Here is a 23,096-nt window from a genome sequence, read left to right on the forward strand (position 1 = left end):
TTTTATAACTGCTATTTCTTTTAGTATACATTAAATAACTAGCTATTAAAATTTTGAAAAATTATAACCAAACAAAATTATCTTCTATACAATCATATAGCAATCATACAGCACACCGTGGTGAGCACAACTGGGTAAAAAAAAGGCAGAACAATTCTCTGCTGCATGCTTTAATCCCAATAGATAAATACTATAGCACAGATGATATTTTAGGAGACACATAGGAAATTTGCCATCTTTGTAGTATTGGGTATTATTTGGAAAAGTATTGGGCTTTTTGAGTTTTAACGACCAAGTCATAAAATGGCATTAAAAATATCTAGGCAGAAGAAACTCCAGGAATGGAGAACATAGTTACAGAGCTTAAAATAGATTATCTCTCAGTAATGGAACAAAGCCATCTAATTTTGATGGGAATTAGGCCTTTGACAGAGTCAGAATAGACAAGAAGGACTTTCATTATTTAGGATCCTGTAGTACTTCACATTTCTTTACGTACAAATTCTGAACACAGAAAGAAATTCTGAATAAGGAGTCAGAATAAAAGGTGAATGATTCTTAAGGATAAAAATACAGTTGTCTCAATAAGAACTTAAAGAACAAGATGTATCAAAGATATGTTCCATAGCAAAGGGCATAGCAAAGATTTCCCGAAACCCCACAAAGTGGAAAAAACAACGTATTTAATTCTGTGTGTTGCTCTGAGAAAACTTCCAACTCAGACAGTCTCCTGAGTAACCCAGATTCACCCTCCTGAGAATGAGAACCTGTTAACTTGAGGCCACAATCTCCATCTTACCATTTTTCTAATTCTCTTTTTGAAGATGCTCCAGAAAACTGCTACTTCTGTTTCATAAATTCTCAAGAGTTGAGTTCAGTCTAATAGATCTGGAAAAATCCCATTTATCTCGTGCCCCAAGATCAGCATGCCACCCATACATACCATACAGAGAAAAACCTGGATGTCTGAGTTCAAACACCTATCCCTTCAGCCTTGAGGAGCAGAATCAGAAGCAAACATTTTGAACTGTCAATATGTCCTCTATTGACTATGAAAAGCTCCAGAAGCTTTGCACAATGTTTAAGGAAAATCTAAGAAGAGTTACAAAACCCAGCTAACAGGGCCAAGTTTTATAAATGTGCACAGTATTTGGGGGGTACACAATATCTCATTGTGGTTTATTGTCAGAGGCGTGGCTAGGCCTCTTGTATATTACTAATTTTTTCCTTAAAACTCTCTACACAGAAAGGGAAGGAAGGTAAGGTGGTTGATTTATAGAATGTGATAAAAAAAAACAAAAACAAAAAAACACCACCTGAATTCATGTCTCTTAAAACTGGAATCATTTTCTAGGCTCCACCTGTTTTGGACCAAATCAATCAACAGTCTCTCCTGGTAGGATAGGACGCCCCAACTCATGATGTTTCCTAAAATGTAAAAAGAGGCTCCAGAGTGGAATGATTGCATTTTATCTTAAATTTTCTTACATCCATGCAATAGAACCTTCCCTTCACATAGAGAAACAGTAGATGTAGGAAGTCAGGGAAATCATAAAACTTTTAAACAATTCATTTAATTGGAATATTTTTATTTTCTTGGAACCTTTGGCATTAAAATGCTCTCAAAGGCAAACTGTGCTTCGAAAAACTAACTATTGGAACATTCCTCAAACACTTTAGACTGGCAAAGTCTGACCAAATGAAATGTTCAGTTAACATAATAAACATAACACCATGGCTTCTTTTTTAATCGCTTCTCATATGAATAGATGTATATTTGTGTTTCTTCTCACACAAACAATTTACCTCTTTCTCCATTTGTAATCCTTCTGCTCTAATATTTCTTTCAAATACTTCTCTCTTTTCAGTCTGTGGGTTGGATTTTCTGTACACAAGAATGTAGTCGATTCGACACTTTCCATCTCTGAAGTAAAGTCCATTTGATTTGTTTTTTTCTGGCACTGTCTGCACAAGAGAAAGGAATCAGTTTGAGACACTCATAAAAATGAGTCTGAGGTGAGGAACGTTAGAGGACAATGAAAAGTAAATGAATTTTTCACTCTTTTATCAAAATTATATTTTCATTAATGAAAAATGTAAACAGTAGGAAACAAAAATAAAAATCAGAGGAAGAATCAAGTCAGAGGGACAAAACTTATGACACCTAACAATACCAAATGTTGACAAGAATCTGGAGCAACTAAGAAAGATCACATTCTAAAGGTAAGAGTGCAAATTGATATACTTATTCTGAAAAAGTACACTGGCATTAAAATTGAACATTTGATGGGTGCTTCGGTGGCTCAGTTAAGCATCTGACTTCAGCTTAAGTCATGACTTCACAGTTGTGAGAGCCCCATATCAGACTCTGTGCTGACAAGCTCAGAGCCCGGAGCCTGCTTCGGATTCTGTGTCTCCCTTTCTCTCTGCTCCCCCTCGATCATGTTCTTTCTTTCTCAAAAATAAAAACTTTTTAAAAAACGTGAACATTTGTATCACATACAACCCATATAAGAAAAACCCTTATTAAAGCAGCTGGGAGACATGCAGATGACTATCTCTAAAACCACCGTTCATAAGAGTAGAAAATAAAAATGCGAATCAATTCAAATGTCCATTGACTGGCAAACATGGAAATAAATTGTAGAACAGTCATATGGTAGAATATTACACAGCAGTAAAAATGAAAAGTAAATATAAGTCTTAAGACAGTACTGACAGAAAAAAAGCAAGTCAAAGACTTCATGCTACATGATTTTTCATAAAACACAAAATAAAATGAATCTAGAAACTGTTAAGCGGTATGTGTGCATGGTAAAGCTATTTTTAGAGCAAGAGTATGAAAAAACCAAAAACTTAGAAATATGGGACTTCTGATAAGGTAGAGGATGAGAGTAAAAGCAGCTTTGATGGTTTTAGTGTTATTCTAGTTCGATGTTTCTCAAAATTTCTGCCCATGATAAGAAAAACATTTTGCTTTGTGGTATCTGTGTACATATGTAAACATAGAAAGGATCTGAGACAAAAGTTTCACAAGACAATACTTACCCTTTCTACTTCCATACATGCTAATATTAATTTTCCCTTCCAGTAAAAATAATTGGAGTTAGTAACCTACAACTAGGTTGTCATCATAATTTGAAAAATACCATTCTAGTTCATAAGTTGGATGGTAGATTGAGGTGTTCATTTTACTATTATGCTTCAAGAGTTACAAGTAAGTTACAAATATTATTTTGTAGTGATTACACATATAAAAATTAAAGAATGGAACAGTAGGTGTAATTTTCCTCAGACATCATGGGCTTGTTATAATCGTGTACAATGCTGAAAGAGACCATCAAGTACAGGGTGGTTAGACTACAGCCAAGTTTTTCAGGATGATAAATTTCAAAAACATGTCTGTGAACCCAGCAAGTGGAAATAGGGGTAGGAGGGTTGTTTATCTTTCCTGCAGGCCACAGTTTACATAAGTTTTCAAGTAGTGGTTTATGGGAGGCAAACACGCCAGACTTCTGAGGCCAATGTACCAGACATCCAAGGTCATTGCCAGAACCCATATTCTTGCACAAATGTCATGCACACAACCTCATCGAAAAGGGAAAATATCAGCCAGGAGAGAGAGAAATGTCATGTCACTGGTCTTGGTTAAGATATTTTCAATTGATGACCAATCCCCACTTTGGTTTTTTTTCTTTGGCTTTGCTTTAAGAGGTAACTCTGAAGTCCACCCAAATAAACACTTTCTTAACAATTATTTGCCAAGCAAGAGAGAACTACTCAGTAGATTTAGCACATCAGCATCCACCTGCAAAAACTAGGTTTTAGCCATGGCATCAGGACGGGGAGCAAAGCCTTAATCTTCCTGAGACTGTCTCCTTGTCTGTAAGTTAGGGAGAGGAGACTAGGTCTTTTAAGATCCCTCCTTTATGCCCCATCCTGGCATTCAAAGTAACTGTATGAAGTGATGACAAGAGAATGAGACTTTTCTTCAGAAAAAAATACATGGATAGTAGCATATGGTGTTGCTAGGAAGAGGTGTGGGAAACATGGAAGAAGTAAACAGTTTTCCCTGTTCAAAGGTGTCATCCTGTCAAAGGTTAACTGGCTCGGGAATAATAAAATTCCTCTAGAAGAATATACAATAAATAAATGACTCTGATTCTGTATTCTTATTACCTATAGCTTATGCATATACAAAGAAGATATTTAACTCTGCTGAGATACAATCTGAACAAGAGTGAATGTCCCTAACAAAAGACTTTTCTTCCAGAATGACATAGGAACAGATAGATCTATTTACAACTACAATGAATTTCCAGATTACAAGTGGCAAGTGGAAACTCAAGGAAGCTTTGGACAACACAGTCTAGTGAGAGCTGGACCATTTTGTGTCACTGTTCTATGCACTGGAGGATGTACACAAGGAAGTTCTTTCTTGTAAGGCTTTCTTCCTATCGGTGACACTCAGAATGCAATTTATCATAAAAGGACAGGTGGCTTTAAGAATCTCCCTTTATATAAGTGAAGTGTCTCTGGGTATAAGAAGGAAAATACATGATTCACTCAAAGTTTGCTTTAAGCATTGGTAGATTCAGGACCCCTGAAATGTGCCAGACTTATGGGGGAAACAAAATAATGTAGGACCTGCCCCTTGTTTTCTGGAAACCTACAGTTTAATGAGATGATGACTTTAGACAATCCCTTGGCAGCATATTTCCAGTTCCCACCTGAATGAAAAATTATACTTTTAAGAAGTTACACACTTACCTCTCCCCCTGCTTCCAATCTGCTAGCATCATCTGAAGTACTGGTCAGATTTCCAGGTTGAAGTAGAGAATCATCATCTTTGCAAGGACTGTTGACAGCTTCTAATTCATCAAAAAGAATATTGACATCCTTGGCCACTAAAACCAAAATAAAAACATTACAAGTGGAGTTAAGAATATGGGATCCTAAAAGTAATACCAAAACAGAAGACGTCTCCCTCTGGCTTCATATTTTTTGTTTCCAGAACACCCTGAAGAATTAGGTATATTATTTCCTAAGAGTAAAGGAGGTCAGATGTAAAACGTGTTTGATCAAACAGTGTCTTGATTAGGCAAGATTAAGGACAATGTAAAGCAAAGTAAAGTACCTCCATAATATAAATACAATTTGCCTTTCCTGATAAGAGGAGGTATTATGTTTGTTTAGTTTTCCTTCACATAGTTGTTTAACATAAAGAACTTTTACTTAAGACTTCTAAAAACTCATTCTCTGTGTTGGAGATAACCTTTTTTATTTTATTTTATTTTTCATCAAAGTGCCATACAACTTGCTAAGGGAACACATATATGTGCCAATTGCAAGATGCAGTAAGATCTGTAATTTTACTACTTCATTACTTCTCAAGGTTTAATAAAGAAAACCTAATGCAGTAACAAAGCATGCAAGTAGGTTTTCTGACTTTCTTATTTCTCTAACCATGAACTGAAATCACAAAGTTACCCATTCAGGGGCTTCTCCAAAAGATTGTTGATGCCAATACATAAAGCACTATATATCAGAGTTCCAAATAAAGAATATCACATTCAAATGTAGAGTGCCTTGTAGCATGCCAGAAATGGCAGTTCAGCACAAGAGGTTAAAGAAATATGAAGCCAGGTACAGGACCCTTCCTTAGCAATCAAATTACAGACCAACATTGAAATTCACTTTTTCCTTTGATGCTTTAGAAATCACTAAGTGTTTTTTAACGTGCCACAAGTTGTTATGCAAAACAATTTGTAGGCAATATGGTACTATTTACATAGCATATACAAGAGTATTCGTCCTGTCATTCAAAACATTTTTAGAAATGTGCACATTGTGTTATGCACAGAGTTGTGTGACAGCCATACCTTGATGAATAAAATTGAGTAAACAAAACAAATAGTCAAAGAAATGTAAATTGCACTGAATGGTATAAAAAAACATAGTTTGGATATGGCAAGAATAGATATCATCTACCTAGATAGTATGACCAGGTTCTAGAGCTATATCCAAATTTTTGACTTAAGGCAATTCATTTAACTAAGTTTTTTTCCCCTGTAAAATAAAATGGGTATGGCAATAAAATTAACATTTATTGTTTACTGTGATTGGCTTAATCATACTCCCCACACACAAAGGTGATCTGATACTTGAAACATGTGAATATGTTACCTTCCATAGCAAAAGGGATGCTGTAGATGTGATTAATTCAAGGATCTTATTTTGGGGTATATGGGTGGGCCCAATGTAATTACAAGGGAGGCAGGAGGGTCAGAATCACAGATGGATTGAAAGATGCTATGATGCTGGCTTTGAAAATGGGGGTACAGCCAGGAGTCAAGGAATGCAGATGCCCTAGAAAGTAAGGAAAGGCAATAAAGCAGGGTCTCCCCTAGAGTCTGCTGACACCTTGATGACTTCTGACCTCCAGAACTATAAGATAATACATTTGTGTTGTTTTACGTCACTACTTTTGTGGTAATTTGTGACAGCAACAAAAGTAAACTAATATACTTACTCTAGGTTTTTAGACTCTGCAGCTCCAAAGGAAAAAAACCTCATGGTCTTATTATACAACCAGGATTTAGGGACACCTATATTATGCCAGGAACTCAGTCAAGGAAAGAAATAGTTTTGAAGGAGTATGGTATGTCTAGTGTTGTGGGAAACATCAAGAGGAAAGACAACTTCCCTGACACCCTTCATAAGGAAGAGACTCCTTCTCATCCAATTATTCTTCATCTCCTCTCACTGCTCATTTCTTCACAGCACTAACCACAATGTAATTGTATTGCTTATTCAGTTGTTTACCTCGATACTGAATATTTACCCTATTAGAATGTAAGTTACATAAGAATAGGGAACTTGTCCGTCTCAACAGAGGGCTTGGCACAGCTCCAACATGTATGTTTAATGACACAACAATGACCCCAAGGTGAACCTAGTCTAATGATGTCTGAGAGCCCCCTTTTCTCAATATCCTATGGTTCTAGGACCTCGCATGTTCATTTTTACAAACACAAGTCTTATTCACAAGCCAGGAGCTCCGTAGTTTCAAGTAGATACTGACTAAATTTTCAAGTACCTAGTGATTACATTTCAAGTAGATAATTGATTCGATTTGAACAGGATAAAAATATTTTAACAAAGTAGAGGATTTGCTTACTATTCTTTTTAAAAAAAAACCATTTTTTGATGTTTATTTATTTTGAGAGAGACAGACAGAGACAGAGTGTGAATGGGCCAGAAAGAGAGGGAGACACAGAATCCAAAGCAAGCTCCAGGCTCTGAGCTGTCCGCACAGAGCCTGCCATGGGGCTTGAATCCACAACCATGAGATCATGACCTGAGCTGAAGTCAGACACTTAAGCAAATGAGCTACCCGGGCACTCCCTGCTTACTCTTCTAAGCTCTACCACCACTCATCTGTGTGAACGTGTGCTCTCATTTCCTCACTGATGAGGAAGGTATGGAAAACTTATTTTTCAGGGTGGCTGAGAGGATTCAGTGAGATCATAGACATCTTAGCCAGGTGGCTGACATGTGGTGGATCTGCAAGAACTGTTGGTTTATCAGTTTTAGACCCTGGGACCTTAAGTTAGCACTTGAACACAAGCTGTCAAAAGAAGCATTTACAAGTTGAAATGGTTGTTATGAGGGGTAGATTGGGGTGAGGCGTGACATAACAGGGGAAGCTAAAGAGAATACTGAGATTCATGTCTAGGTGACTGACTGGCTCACCATGGGGACAAACTCTCGAATATCCATTCATTCATCCATGAGAACTGTCCCTCTGCTTTTGCCAAAGATAGAAAATTACCAGATCGTCTTCTGCCAGTATCACCTTCTAGTGTTGGCACAATCAGTTCAATAGAGCCCTCTATCTTCTGGGGTTCCCAGTTGGGACCATGCTGTCATCCTGAAGATGTCTAGAGACATTTTTGGTCATTATGGGTAAGGAGAGCGAGTAGTGCTAGCATCTAGTGCATAGATGCTGCTAGACATCCTACAATGTACAGAACAGCTCCAAAAAATGTACTGTCTAGCCCAAAATGTCAGCAGTTTGAGATTGAAAAATTGTGTTCTATATTAAAGGCCCTACTGTTTGATTCTAGAAGGACCAGCTAACCTGGAAAAAGGAAGAGAAGTCCTTTGTTTTTCATATTGCTGCCCAACAGTATTACTATCTGTAATTTGTAATGGGGCTGATGTAACCCGAGCGCTCAGGAGAAATAAGTATGTTGTGCAATCTGATTTTTGGAGAATTAAGTGATATTAAGGCACCAATATAACATGTATCACATGCCAGTCTCTCAAGAGCCTTAGCAGAGATTAAAAATGCTTATCTGTCCAAAAATACTCATCTGAACACATGGTCAATAAGAATACTGTAGAACATGTAGACAACTATACAGACAGAAGAAACATGTGCCCTTCATCAATATCAAACCATTGTTACTGATAGAGCAGCTTTACATGCTAAGTTTTAGAACAAAGTATAATATCTTTGAAGGAAATTTATATGATTTCTTTAAGGGAAAAAAAACCCAACTTCCAAAGTTAATCAATTTAAAAAATCTATCCAACAAGGACTTAGTGGGTGCCTACCTTGGCTGGACGCTGTGCTGGTCAAGGAACTGGGGTTCAAGTGCTGGATGCATCGGCCATAGACCCTGTCCTCACAGAGCTCGCCATCCAGCCAAAGTGGTGGTGGGACCTCTCTGTCCCTGGCATGGACGTCACAATGATACTCTACATCCAAACAAGTTTACTTTTAAAGGATCCCCTCACTTTTCTTATACTTTTTGTTCTCGAAAAAAGTTTGATAATTATATTTTTAGTATAATTCTGCTGTTAGGTCCATTAAATAAAAAAGAGCCAAATATTTCAAGGAGTCAATTAAGACAGAGAATGCAAAAAATTCTATTCAACCCAGGTAACCGATCTGCACTGCATAAACTCCGGTAGGGCTGTGTGAACAGAACAGGAAAGCTGAGTTAGAATAGGTAGATACCATGCATTTGGAAAGCAAGAGAGAGACCCAAATGACCTCTGCAAAAAACAAGCATTCAGCCTAAAAAGGACCAGGTAACAAAACAGCAAAGACTCATGTACAGCAGCTACACAAAAGTCCAGAACCTTAAATTGCCTGGAACACCAAAAATCAGCTAGAATCTTAAGAAAATCATCAAACTCAGCAAAGGAAAGAGATGTCTATAGGCTGACTTGCTATGCTATTCTAGAATAGAGGAGAACAGTAAAGTCAGAGGGCTAGGAGGCAAGTAGATCCTGACATTCTTTATGTGATAGGAAGACAAATTTACCTAGGTAATACTGAATCTACTCATTAAATATTTGCAATTATTTAAATTATTTCTTCAGTGGAAATCGTTTAGATAATTAGCCATTATTCATTCTCTAGGGAAAAGAGACCACAAATATATTTCAAGGGCTCAAATAAAGAAGAAAACAAGTTAATTATCTTCTGCCATTTGCTCATCAAAGCAATATCTAGGTTAGGGGCTAGAGGTACAATCATAAACAAGAGATGAGTGGATGAAATCAAATCAGTGTTATAAAAGCAAGAGAAATCAAACAGTAAGTGTGTCTTCTAGAGAGTAAGAAATACCAAAAAATCAAATAGCTCCACTACTGCTCTTTTAACTGTCCTATTCCTCAAATATAGCAGGCAAATCCACCCTGGTATGACAGTACAGTGGTACTTTAATCCCAGTATTTTCTGATGCAGAGAAAATAAAGTGAAATTACAGGTTACTAAAGACAACATGAGAGGACTGTGTAGTGTAATCCAGGTATCTGTATTTGTCCTCCAGAGCGCCAGCTCATTTTACTATTTTTGTCCTGAGTTCCAAATTATTATATTTGCTATTCAGAATTCTGAAGATACTGTATATCGACCTCAAAGCCTCATTAGAAAACATGAAAAAAGGACACCTTTGGAAATTATTTAGAATGCAAAAAAAATTGTTTAAAACTTAATTTGAACATTCAGCTGGCTGTTTTATCAGAAGTTCACCTTTACATCTACCCCTAGGGTCTCTTCCAGGGAAAGGCCCACGGCAGCTCCACAGCTGACATAAGGCCTGGCAAAGAGGAGGTGCTCAATGTCGATTTCTAGATAAATGAAAACTAGTTGTAAGGTTCTATCAATTTGTTTCTTATTCTAGTTATCTTAGTGCCATTGCTTGAAAGTATCTGTTTCTCTCTCAGACCCAGAGAATGAATATGAAGGAAGTGGGAAGGAGACATATGCAAGGGCATTACAGTGTATTGAGAGCTGACTGTGTATTAAGGATTTTCAGGTCTGTTTTCCCTTTGCATCCTCAAAATACTTTAGGAGAGGGGCATTCTGAGAAAGAAGCCAGTTTCAAAGACACAAAGAATGGCTACACAGCTAGTAAGTGACAGAGATGAAATCTAACTGTTCTGATCCCCAAATCCACAATGCTTCTAGCTGCCTTCCTATTTCTGAGGACAGAATTCTACACTTCTTAAAATGTAGTTGGCTCTCAAGCACACAGGAGGTCCTTTAGCCGCCAACCATCTTGCCCTAGTTCTAATATTTATCTGAATAGAGCTAGATCTTACATTTGTCACCTGACAAGTCTGACACTTTTTAAAATTTAACAAATAGATCAAATTAAATGTTTTTAAAACTTCAGAGAAACACAAGAGACTCAGCACTGCTTGAGTACCTGAAGCTGGGATTTTAAAAATACTACTTAACATTTGTATGATACCAGTAAGCCTCGGACTCTGTTCATTACGCTTCAAATGAAATCTTATGGTGTTCCTAAGGCAGAGACTTGCTTCGTGTACCAATGTGGGGGGCGGAAGTCGGGAGAGGGCAAATTTGGAAAACTCAAAATAAACAAGGCAATTGGAAAGGACATAATCTTCTCTTAACTGGCTTTATTTCTTGCCAAAGGTCAGTGGCTTTCAAAGTGTGTTCCCTGGAACCCCAGGACCCTTATGGGGAGCTTCAGGGGCCACAGAAGGGACAAAGAGGAAACGGAGTGGGCAAAGCCCAAAACCCTCTACCCCCAGCTACTCCCAACAACTCAGTTACTTGTTTTATATATTGAAATAATATGTCAAAATATATAATTTTTCATATAAAATATAAGGAAGAAACAATAGATTCTACTGCTTTAAAAAGTTTATAAATCTCTTCTAGTATGTTACAGCAACAATTAAAAGACTGTTAACATCTCCCCAAAGAAAACCTGGGGTAAGAAAGCTGGGGTTATACCTGTTACAGATCTGAGAGTAGGCACTTTTTCTGCCATGGAAAGTTTACTTGAAATACGTTAAGATTCAAAATAGGTCTTTGGGAAAAAAGTGTCATAAAAATTGTTTAAAATGTTTAGTCATTTAAAAAATGTCATTGGCATTTTCTGGCATTTTCTGTGTCAGTAATGACACAGTTTATAAAACAGGGCATAGACAATAGCATGGGGAACCCACAGGACACTGCAATGGGGCCAAGATGGTTCACTTGTTCCTGGGACAACATGTTTCTTATGAAGACCTTCTCTTGCCACTACTTCATTCTAAAGAAACAGACAGACACCCTGGTTGCTTCTACAACAAGGCAGATAATAATGGCACCTCTTAACCACCTGAGAATGATACTTAAAGAAGAACTGAGTACCTAATTCTAGTTTTGCTCAGTAGCCTTGGTTACCTTTTAACAACTTGAAATGAGGTCAATGATGTTCTACATTAAAGATCCTGAGTCTCCTGACCATAATTTCCCCTTCTTTGGAAAGAGCATGAGCTTTAGATTTAGACAAGCCTGGGTTCAAATGCTAGTCCTCACACCTACTAGTCATTAAATTATTTAACTTATTTAAGCTTTAATATTTTTCTCTTTTCAGTGAGGATAGTAGAATTTACCATACGGGATTATTGAGAAGAATAAAGACAAGGTAGCAGCCAACACTTGCCATGTGCCAGGCACTATATTAAGGGCTTTATACAGATTTACTATAACTATCCCCCTCTATCAGATGTAAAAATTAAGGCAAAAAGAATTTACGGCTAAATATAATAATACAGGTAAAAAGCCAAGCACAGAGTTGCCAGGCAAGATTACGTGTTCAATATATGTCAGCACCTCCCTCTTCCCCATCTTCCCCTTTGAAATAGCATGACCATACGGATTAAAAATAAAACTGGAAATCAGGGCTCAAAAACTTGGATTCAAAATGACTCACTGGATGTCACTGAGAAATGAGTCAGTCTCCGCAGGCACAAAAGCACAGAGGACCACCAGTGCAGGAACAGCACTGTGATCATGTGGGCAAATGTACAAGCACAGGGGGTCAGACTAGAGGATAACAATGAGCCTTCCACCTTCCATGTTCTCATTTCAAACACTTTTTTTTTTTTTCTCTCTTTCCCTCTCGAGAATCTAATGGACTATAACACAATAATGTGCCATGGTATGAATGCCACTCTAGAGTCCCCGGAGTCTGTGTCTGTATATGAATCAAGAAAACAAGAACCAAGGATGAAGCAGGAGGAGTAGACAACAAAAAGTGGGAGAAGGGATGATCCCTAGAAAAGGCTGGGCATTGGTAATAATTTAAAACAAGAATTAAAAGGTTCAGTATAACCTTTGAATGGTATTTTTAATGGCTTGCTAATATAATATATTCTCATAGACAAATACATAGACACATGCTTCATGGATCACAAATCTGTACGAGGTGATTCTGAATCTAATTGCAGAATGAAATATTAGATGATTTTTCTCTGATCCTTCTCAAAAAAGTCCAGATTTAAAAAATTGGAGACTAAAAAAGCACGATATTTTTGTTTTAATTGATATTATTATACATAATATAGTAGACCCTAAAATCCTTAGACTATTAGAGGCTATGAATCTTTTTTTAAATTTTTTATTTATTTATTTTTCTGTCCTTGATGGAATGTATTAAATAAGCAAACACCACCAACAAGCAAAGTAAGTACTACAATGTAAAAACATTAAAAAAAAGACAACCCTCTCACATGCATAAATGAAAGATTGCACACAAAGAACTCACATCTTTTCAAGCTTCAATAGTAAATATTTTGCTACTATGTATTAAATACTGCATGGTTTACCCAAGCTAAGATGAAACCACATCATAAATCAATAAGCATTTTGCATTTTCTTTCATTATCTACTCAAAGTCATGCCTACTGCACCTCTAACCATTTCATTAAATCCAATTTTTGATACAGAGAGAGACAGAGCATGAGAGGGGGCGGGGCAGAGAGAGAAGGATACACAGAACTGGAAGCAGGCTCCAGGCTCAGAGCTGGCTGTCAGCACAGAGCGTGATGCCGGGCTCGAACCCATGAACATGAGATCTGACCTGAGCCGAAGTTGGAGGCTTAACGGACTGAGCCCCCCAGGCGCCCCAAGGCTATGAATCTTACTAGGCAAATTCAAGACTAAAAATTGCCCCCATGACTTTGTCATCATTACATCAAGTTCAATATGTCTCTAACTCCCCACCCTACTGACCTGGTAGACAATTTCATTTCAGCCATTGCTGCCATTCCTCTACCTGACATATGTAGGACTGTAAAAGGTGACAGAGGTTTTGTAAACAGGAGAATGGTTAAAGAGACTGCTCAGGTCTCCAAGCCACACTACTATTGCTCAGCCACCCCCTTTGCAAGTCTAGAATAGAATTCATTCATTCACTCATTCATTAACAGAGTTTGTTGAGTGGCTATTGTACTCTATGTTCTGCTCTAGGTCCTAGAGATAGAACAAAGAAAGACAAAGAGGAGACTGCCACCTTCCCAGAACCATCAAAGTTCCCTGAATGCCGGAAGATCTGCTCCTTCCTCAGCCAAGACTAGCAGTTCAGGTGGCTCAGGTGCAGGCTCCCAGCATACAACCCAGCCATTTCCGCCCTTTCTGCACACTGAAGGGAAATCATGATACCAGAGCAGGACGATCTAAGGGAGCTGGACAGGAAATTCCTTATCTCTCTCTGTGTCTGAGTCTCTACGTGTGTTTCTGTCTCTCCTTAACAAGCCTTAGTCACTCAGAAGCCTAGGTTTTCAGAAAACAAAAGTCAGCAACTTCAGGAATACAGAACTCTGCTGAGAAAAAGGAGTTCAGGGGATGGGGAACAACAGGTTAGAAGAGAGAGAGAGAGGGAAAAATAACACGAAGGAAAACACACACACATGCATCCTCATGTTACACTGCCACATATAAATGCTCTCCTCCTAGAAAGCAATCAAGTTTTCATTTTGAACAATAAAACAAATGTGATCTGTGATGTTTTAATTTTTCTTGAACTGAACTGTGCACCAAAATGTTCACCAGTGCTTTAAGATTACGTGGAACATAGTGCCTGGCACATGACCAGTAAGATGGATAGATGGATGAATAGAAAAATGACTCTTTTCTTCCTTAAAAGCTATGTATCTGACATAGGGGAAGTGAAGACACTTATAGATGGCCAGCCACTCTAAAACATCTTCTTTTGGAAAGATTAAACTATTGTTAGGGCTAAGTACTATAGGAAAAAATGTAAATGTATTTTACAATGTAGAGGCATAGGGAAGAATCCTTGCATCAAGATATAACAAAATAAGATAATTTTTAAAATTTTAATGTTTATTAATTTTTGAGAGAGAGAGAGAGAGCACACGCACTTGCACAAGTGAGGGAAGGGCAGAAAGAGAGTGAGAGAGAGAAAGAAACCCAAGCAGGCTCCAGGCTCTTAGCTGTCAGCACAGAGCCTGATGTGGGGCTTGAACCCACAAACTGTGAGATCATGATCGGAGCCAAAGTCAGAGACTTAACCAACTGAGCCACCCACCCAGGTGCCCCAAAATAAGAATTTAAAAAAAAATCTGGAGTTCACTTTTCCTAATTATTTTTATTTAATCTTTTATTTATCAGAACAAGGGCCAATATATGATTAAATATTGACTATCAAATATTAACCATGTAGCCTTAGGGAGGTATACTCCATTTTTTCACCTTTAAAATGGAGAAAATAGCATCGTTTACTTTTAGGGTTGTTTTAAGAATAGGAAGAGACAGAATGGAAGAGCATTTACTGTAATGGCCAGCCTACGTTAGACACTCTAAACAATGTTTCTAATACTTTCTCTTTTCTAGCTTGATCTTAAAGGTCATACATAATATGTCCACGAAACTCCAAGAAAATAATGAAATTTTTCCATCATCTCAACAAAAATATTTGTAGGAGAGAAGGAATTTCCCTGATGTTCAAATCCTACATATTCTTACATTTTTGTAAGTTGGTCTCTTAAAGCTTCTATAAACAATAATTGAGAGTACAGTCCCTTGAAGAACCATACTTAGAAGTTTCAATTAACTTGTTAAGTATCTGAATCACACTTGAAATGTAGGGAAAAACTAAAGGGAGATAAATGATCCAAATCTCTCCTACCAGAAATAACTCAGGCCACACGGGCAGCTTCCCAAACCTACTTAGCATAAAACTTATTATTTTTTAAGTTTATTTATTTATTTTGAGAGAGAGAGAACCATTAGGTGAAGGGGCAGAGAGAGGGGAGACCAGAGGGTGCAAACCAGGCTCTATACCTACAGCAAAGAGCCTAATGTGGGGCTCCAACTCATGAATCATGAGATCATGACCTGAGCCGAAGTTGGAAGCTTAACAGACTGTGTCACCCAGGCATCCCAGCATCAAACTTATTTTTTTTAACAAGAAAACAGATTAGTTCCATAGAATTAGAAAATTCTTAAACCTATAAAAATTTGATTTTCATGTTAAAATGGAATATTTCCCTTTTCTTAGTTCTAGATTTAAATATTAACTCCTCATAATCTCCACTCTTCTACCTGTTCACAAAGAGTTATCACATACAAATGTGTCTTTAGTAAGATATACTAACAAAAATTACTATATATATAATTTCATAAACATTCAACTCATTTTGATGCAAGTTCATGCAGCCCTAAAAACTTTCACATTCATCTTCCGTACTTGCATATAAGCCAATTTTTATCATTTATTAAAAAATTTTAAAAATCTTCTCAGCACTATATAATCTATCATCTTTCAAATCAGATGAAGTAATTACAGAATTTTATAACTTCCCATGAAAAAATTATTTTCTCTCCAATGTCTATTAATTGGATTTTTAATCTCCTGGGGAAATTTTTCTCTTTTCTTCATTAACCTAATATGAAGGGATTGCCCAACCAGAACAAATAACTGGTCCCCTTGTATTTTTCATTAAAAATATTTCTCTTAGAACCAGACTTATCTTCAATTTCAGAATCCTTTCCCTTGATGTGTTTAAAGCCCATACTGAGCACATTCTGAAAGGAATTAAATGAAGGGTAGGAGACCCTCCATCCTAGTTTGGTCTCCAATCTTGATCATATTAACTCTGCACGTAACTTTTTCCACCCTCAGCTCTCCTACCTATGAAGGAAAAGTATTAATTATCTCAGAAGGTCAAGAAGGCAGTATAATGACAAAAGGGGGCAACTGCTATGAGAAAGCTTAAAACTGTTCATTAAAAACTTAGTATAGAAATGTGGTATCACAAAACCAAAAGTAGCAAAAATATTATAGTGGTTCTGTCTGCAGTGCTCTTCAGATCTAACCTCTCTTCAAATGCAAAACTGTAGAATACTATTGGATCTTAAAAGAGGAGTATCATTATCTGGAATTAAAGCTCCAATAATGAAACACAAATGTTAATGACTTAGTATCTGATACCTCATCAGCCATCCACAATGCTAAATCCACAACTTGAGTAAATGTTTTGATTACGATCAAATTCATAGTGAAAACTATGAAACACCAAGTAATATAAGAAGAGTAAACCTTGATCAATTAAGATGCTTAGAAGAGACAGGTCATTCCTGGGTCACAGCCCATCATTAGAGACTCAAGATGCCCTTTTTGGAGTATAAATTTCTGATCTCAGTTTACTGCATCAACATTTATTTCTTGCTACTCTAATATCTGAGTAAAGTAGTAATATTCTGGTTTCTCAAAGATTTTTATTTGATTATGACTAATCAAGGAATCTAAAAAATGCAATACATAGCCATTTACTAAATATTACAGGATACTAAATATATAGAATTTATAATTCCACTCCAGTTTTGCATAAGGCTTCTTCAAAGACTCCAATACTATGTGACCCAGTTTCACAAATTAAACCAGCATTTCACTAGCCGTCTTTCCTGGTCTCAAAATTATCTTACACAGTATCTCTTTCAAGACCATGGCATCTAAGGTTTCTAGTTTTATTGTCCTTCCCAAGTATTAGAATAGTTTCTCCTTTCATGATCAAATTAAAATTTGAGTGAAACTTACTTTCTTGTATTGCATTAAGAATCTCTGAAAAGTCCACATCACTCTTTGGGCCGTCAGGTAGTATTTGCATATCCAGCTGGTAGCCTTGCAAATCCACACCTCCTTCTAGAGAAATGAAAGATATTCATGGAGTTTGCACTGGTTAGAGAGCCCAGCATTAGGGTCCCAAGGAGAAGCAATGTCAAAATCTAAAATGAACAACCAGCTGGTTTGCCAATGATCCTCCCTCTTGGAAAAATTACTTTAAAAAAAAAGAGAGAAATATTACCAGCCATTTGCTCCTTTTGGGACCAAAAGGTGTAACTGTATTTCTAATGTAAAAAATAAGGCAATTACTTTATTAAAATACCACACACTTCATAGTATTTACTGATAATTTCCTAGGTGAAGAATAAAACATGTAAGCCTCCACCCAAGGACATTTAAAATTATTTTCAGCTTCACATGGCTCAAAACTGACATTCAACACAAATACTTTATATAATCTTCTATAAGATTATAATAATACATTCTTATGAAAGGGTTTAATATTGATATCACAGGAAAAAAAGATATCCTTTTTCTCTTCACAGTTGGACTTCCCTGCTACATCACTTATTTTTCAATTATACCAGAATACTTTACTTATTCTATGAAATAATTAAACCTCTTGTACTAGATTTGCCTGATGCATTTTTGGTGTGTTCTAAAGAAAGAGGTTATTTATGCTGCTCCACACACTTATAGAACATTTAAAGAAGTCAATGAAACCAAGATATCAAAAAGTAGCTGAATCACTAATAATAAACCTTTAAATTCTTCTTAAAATAATTACTAAGGACATCTCCAATTTGAGGAGTCTGGAAGGGTTAAAAGCCAGGGCTAAAATAAAAAGATAGTTGATGAATACAGTAAGCCATGCCCTAACTTTCAATACTTTTGTAAAAATAATTATTTCATAAGCCGAGGAATTACTCTTAATGTTGAATAAATTTCAGTTATGTCCCTGAAACTCAAAAAGAATATGATATAGTCATGATTGTACAGGGACAACATAGGAGGGAGAACATAATAGAAGGTGAGCTTTCGAAGGGCAGGGACTTTTATTTGCATGCTATCACCCAGTACTTAGAATAGTGCATAGCATAGAGTAGGCCCTCAACAAATGTAGGTTGAATGAATGACTAAGGCTGTGGTAGTTATGAAACATTAAGGCCATAGAGCTGCAAGGAAAGCTATAAGCTCAGATACTAGAGTCCTACAAATGAGCATTTGAATTCTTATTAGGAACCAATGAATCGCTCTAAATCTTGGTTTCCTCATCTATAAAATAGGGGTGATACTAATAACAAAATCACAGAATAGCCATGAGGACTAAATGAATGAAAAGCCATAAGGACTAATGCATGAAAAGCTCTTAGCTGTCAGTCGCACTCAGCAAATGGAAGCCATTACTATTATCATCCATAATAATGTATTAAAGGAACACTGACATTTATATAGAACTATCTAGCTATTGAATAATGAGAAGAAGCCACAAGTCAATTTTTTGTGATACCAGCATGCATTTCAGTGACTGTCAAACATTGTTAAGTACTGTAGACACAGTGAACTTCTTAAATGCATGCATGCATGCAGTTGCCTTACTGAAGTTGAGACTAAGCTTCTCAACAGGAATTAAAGAGGGTTACTTGGTTTACTTCCACCATGTTCAGCTACTGTGAATAAGCAGGGAGTTCTGATGCTTTTTTGCTCAATAACCAAAGACCTTATAATAACACTGATAAAAAATAAAGAACAAGAATATTCAAATACTGCCTATAGGCTGGTTCTGGGATATATGTTTGTCCATCTCATTTAGTCTTTACCTTTGAAAAGAAGGTGCAGTGAGATGAATTAATTTACCCATAGTCACACAGTTACTAAGTTGTAAAGATGCAATACCAATCCATGCTTTTAACTACCAGTCTTTAATAGCTCCCATATTAAAGCAGTTACAAATACAGGCTGTCAGAGAGCTGGATTTACTAAAAGTCCTGTGTTCTAGTACTTCAGACCAAGATAAATATTATTGTATAACCTAAAAAGTAAAACTTTCTTTGATTAGTCTATTTAGCAAGTCTAAATTTATTTACCTTTGTTTGCCTTAGTCAGAAGCTCATAAATTCATGTAGAAGTAGTTTTGACTAATAGCCACAAATTTGGATAACTACAATTATACCAATTTTTAATATTTTGTTTGTTAAAGAACAGTATAGGAGTAGAAGAAATCACAAAAGCAGCAATATAAAGGAGGCATTCAGGTCATTAAAATCTGTCTTTAAAGAACATTTAATGCTTAAGATATAATGAAAATGTGAGGAAAATGAATACAGAGATACAGATAAATAGATTTGTCTCAAGTATATTTTAAAAAAAACACCCTTTTATATAACTAGAAAAAGAGAAAAAAATTAGTCCAAAAGGGTACATAAGTTTTTTATATTGTTTTTTTTACAATAAACAAAATACTTTAATAATTTTAAAGTCATTACAAAATTCAGATTGTGTCAGTGAAGAACATTAAATATTTAGAATTCAGGATTCACGACTTAAAGACTATAGACGTTAAACCAGTAAGGGATTAATATAAATTTTTCTAAATTAATGTAATTCTTTAAATGTACTAGCTAAAGACCTCCAAATTGTAGAATGCAGCATTCTCTTCATGGAAAACCTTAAGATCACATTCAGAATACCTAAAATTTATCTTTCTTCATCCACTCTAGAAGAAATACAAAATATATTTTCATAAAGGGTACTAATATAAGGGTCTGGAACTTCTGACAGGAAGTCATTCATTAAAGTCCAAAATAACAAAGTAGGGCTTTTGTAAACTTTCCTAAATAGCAAATGATCACTTGTGCAAGGACATTTTCAAATAAATCCTTCAAGGTGACAATCTTTACCTTTAGCACATACTGCCAACCAAACAAGACTCAATTACTTCAATACAAAAAGTTCAAGGTCTACTTTACACGTCTGATATTTATTTATTGTTAGTCCTATAGTTTCAACGTGTTCTCTAAAATGAGAATCATATCTTCTGTAGTCAAAGAGGCCTCTGACTTTGAGTCAAAACACAAGGCTCTTTTTTCAGAGGCAAGATGTTGAAAATACCATGGTTTCAAACTGATCAAGTTTTAAAATATAACCACCAATGTCACTGACAGTAATTGACATTCAAACCAAATATAATCCCAAGGAAACTAAACCAGTAAGTTATACTAAAGAGGAAGCTGAAAAGATTTCTAAAGATATGGAGAATATAATTAACAATTTTAAAAATAAAAAATAGCCACAATATTCATGCAATCTCCAAATTTGCCTTGAAATTCTCTCACAGTTGATTATACTCAAATCTTCACTTGATCTTAGCCAAAAAGCCAAGAAGCGATATTATACTCAAATCTTAATTGTGATTCTGCAGTGTGAGAGTAAAGTTGAAAGTTTCAATAAAAAGTAACCTTGATAACAGTGCTTACATTTAATAAAAGATCTTCAGCTGGTTAAAAATTCATCTTAGATTTGTAACTAGAGCACTCAGATTTAGTTAAAAGCTTATATACATAAGGAACCAAAAAAAAAAAAAAACCCCAAACAACCTCTAAATAGGAGTCTCAATTAGCAAATATGTCAATGCCTCTCCCATTCTATCTTTGTCTATAGAAATTCCTTTCTACTTTTAAGGCCCATCCTAAATGCTCTGCTTCAGAAAGCATTTCTTGATCCTAACAAGCAAATACCACTTCCTACTGTTTCTATTTAGAACTTTTATAGCTACCTACATTTCATCTTTTCTTTGGTACATTTTTCCATCAAAAATAAGGTAGGTAAAGTATGTAGCACAGTATAGACGCAGACAACATGTGAGCTCCCATTTCTCCCCATCTAGATTTCTTCCTCATCTCTAGCACTCTCAACTAGACTGTAACATGATGGAGGCCTCGTCCCAAACTTTACTCACTTTTTTTATCTCCTAGAGAATCTAAAACAAGGCCTTGAAGAACATTTTAATTGCTCAATTACTGCTCTTATACTGCAATTTCACATTACTAGTGACAGTGGAGGCAGACTAAGAAAACATCCTAGTTTTCTTTCCTCATCCATAATTTTAAGGCATTTTTGACAGATTATTGATAGACAACTACAAAAGACATGGTCTAGATCATACATTTACTTTTTGTGAGCTCATCTCTAATTTTGTCAAATAATAAAGAAAATGCTGAGATACCAAAATCTTAAAGTTTATAATGAAAGTCAAGAGTTGTCAGACTTGTCCTTTTTTCCACCTAAACCTATCTCCTTAGTACATTCTCAAGAGTTTGTTTTTACTTCTTTTGGCTATTTCTGCATGGGTGTCCCATTGTTTCTTGATCCATTTTCTTTATTGTTTATTACTTCCTGCTATGATATAAGACAATATAAATTATATTACTGCCACTTCCCCTTGCCCTCCACCTACCCATCAAATCACTATTCTTAGTTATTCTGTTATATTTAATCATATAACATATATACTAATATTCTGTTATAGTTTAATAACTTTAAAAGATTTAAAATTCAATTTATTGTTCAATCAAATACAGACACATCTTATACTTGTAAATTAACACAAAGAGGTATAAAAAAGCAGATTCTGACACTACATTGATCTGGATTTGAATTTCATTTTTATGTGACCCTGAGCCATTAAATAATGAGCCTTATTTTTCTCATTTATAAGATGGAAAAGATGAAATTTTTGGAGGCTCCGTAAAAAATTATGGACAATTATTTATATATATGCAAATACAGTTCAGTGTTAAATCATCAGATGAGTATTTTCTATGCTTTATCTATCTAATTTTATATGGCATATTTCCCTCTTTAAAAAATGAAGGCCAATTCCAGGATTAGGGTCTAGACTAAATAAAAACAATGCATTAAAAAAAGATTCTGTAACTTGGACTTGGAATAGTTCGTTCACATTGAAAGAGAAATAAAGAGAAGTATGATAAGTCAAATCTTACCTTCCCCATGCAACACTCAAGAATGGGGTACTCTGGGACAAATGGTATTTTATGTGATTTCCTCATAATGAATGATGCTAGATCTGAGCATCTGTCTATATTTTACTTATATTCTGAAAATAAAAATTGGTAGTTCCTGTCCCGAGAGGTATTTTTAATACAAACTGCCAAATGTAATATTTTTACAAAATAGGAAGCAGTGATATATTGAAATTTTATATAAGTATCTAAAATAAATCCTCACATGTAATATTCTGGGACTTAATAGGCTGCAAAAATACCATTTTCATAATTGAGAGTTTGTTTTCAATTCCTCATGGTGAATTCAGTGTTTCTATGACAGTGTTAAGATGAAGAGCATATTAGGGAGCGGGAGCAGTACATTCTGTCTTCTTTACAAACTTTCCCTGCATCAGCCAGTGTTCAAAATGTGTCTTTTAAGAAGGAAGAAAATGATTTCAGTTCTTCTCACGGATCTGAAGTTGTAAACCCTAGATTCATATGTGGGATATTACACTGGTTCTAGAAAAACTTTCCATCTCTGTGTCTTACCTTCATTTATAGTGCTTACCAAAATCCATTTATTGTGCCATAAGCTAAAAAGGCTTCATGATAGAGGATGCTTTGTAAGTGTTATTGTGAAAAGACACACAGATCACACTCTTTCATATTAGTGTTGCAT

General features: G+C 35.8%; 1 protein-coding gene across 2 annotated transcripts in view; it reads right to left on the reverse strand.

Moving 5' to 3' along the window:
- Nucleotides 1–23,096, reverse strand: part of ANO4 (anoctamin 4) — a 229,315-nt gene that overhangs the window by 194,639 nt on the left and 11,580 nt on the right. Inside the window, exons 2-4 of one of the 2 annotated variants that reach the window (XM_029955756.1) lie at nucleotides 17,385–17,489; nucleotides 4,771–4,907; nucleotides 1,807–1,965 (exon numbers count right to left, since the gene is read on the reverse strand). In XM_029955756.1, coding sequence (XP_029811616.1) covers nucleotides 1,807–1,965; nucleotides 4,771–4,907; nucleotides 17,385–17,489 — 401 coding nt within the window. The remainder of the gene's footprint in view (nucleotides 1–1,806; nucleotides 1,966–4,770; nucleotides 4,908–17,384; nucleotides 17,490–23,096) is intronic. The other variant, XM_029955757.1, reaches the window with a different exon arrangement.

Source organism: Suricata suricatta, chromosome 10, assembly GCF_006229205.1.
Source record: "Suricata suricatta isolate VVHF042 chromosome 10, meerkat_22Aug2017_6uvM2_HiC, whole genome shotgun sequence".
Taxonomy (NCBI): domain Eukaryota; kingdom Metazoa; phylum Chordata; class Mammalia; order Carnivora; family Herpestidae; genus Suricata; species Suricata suricatta.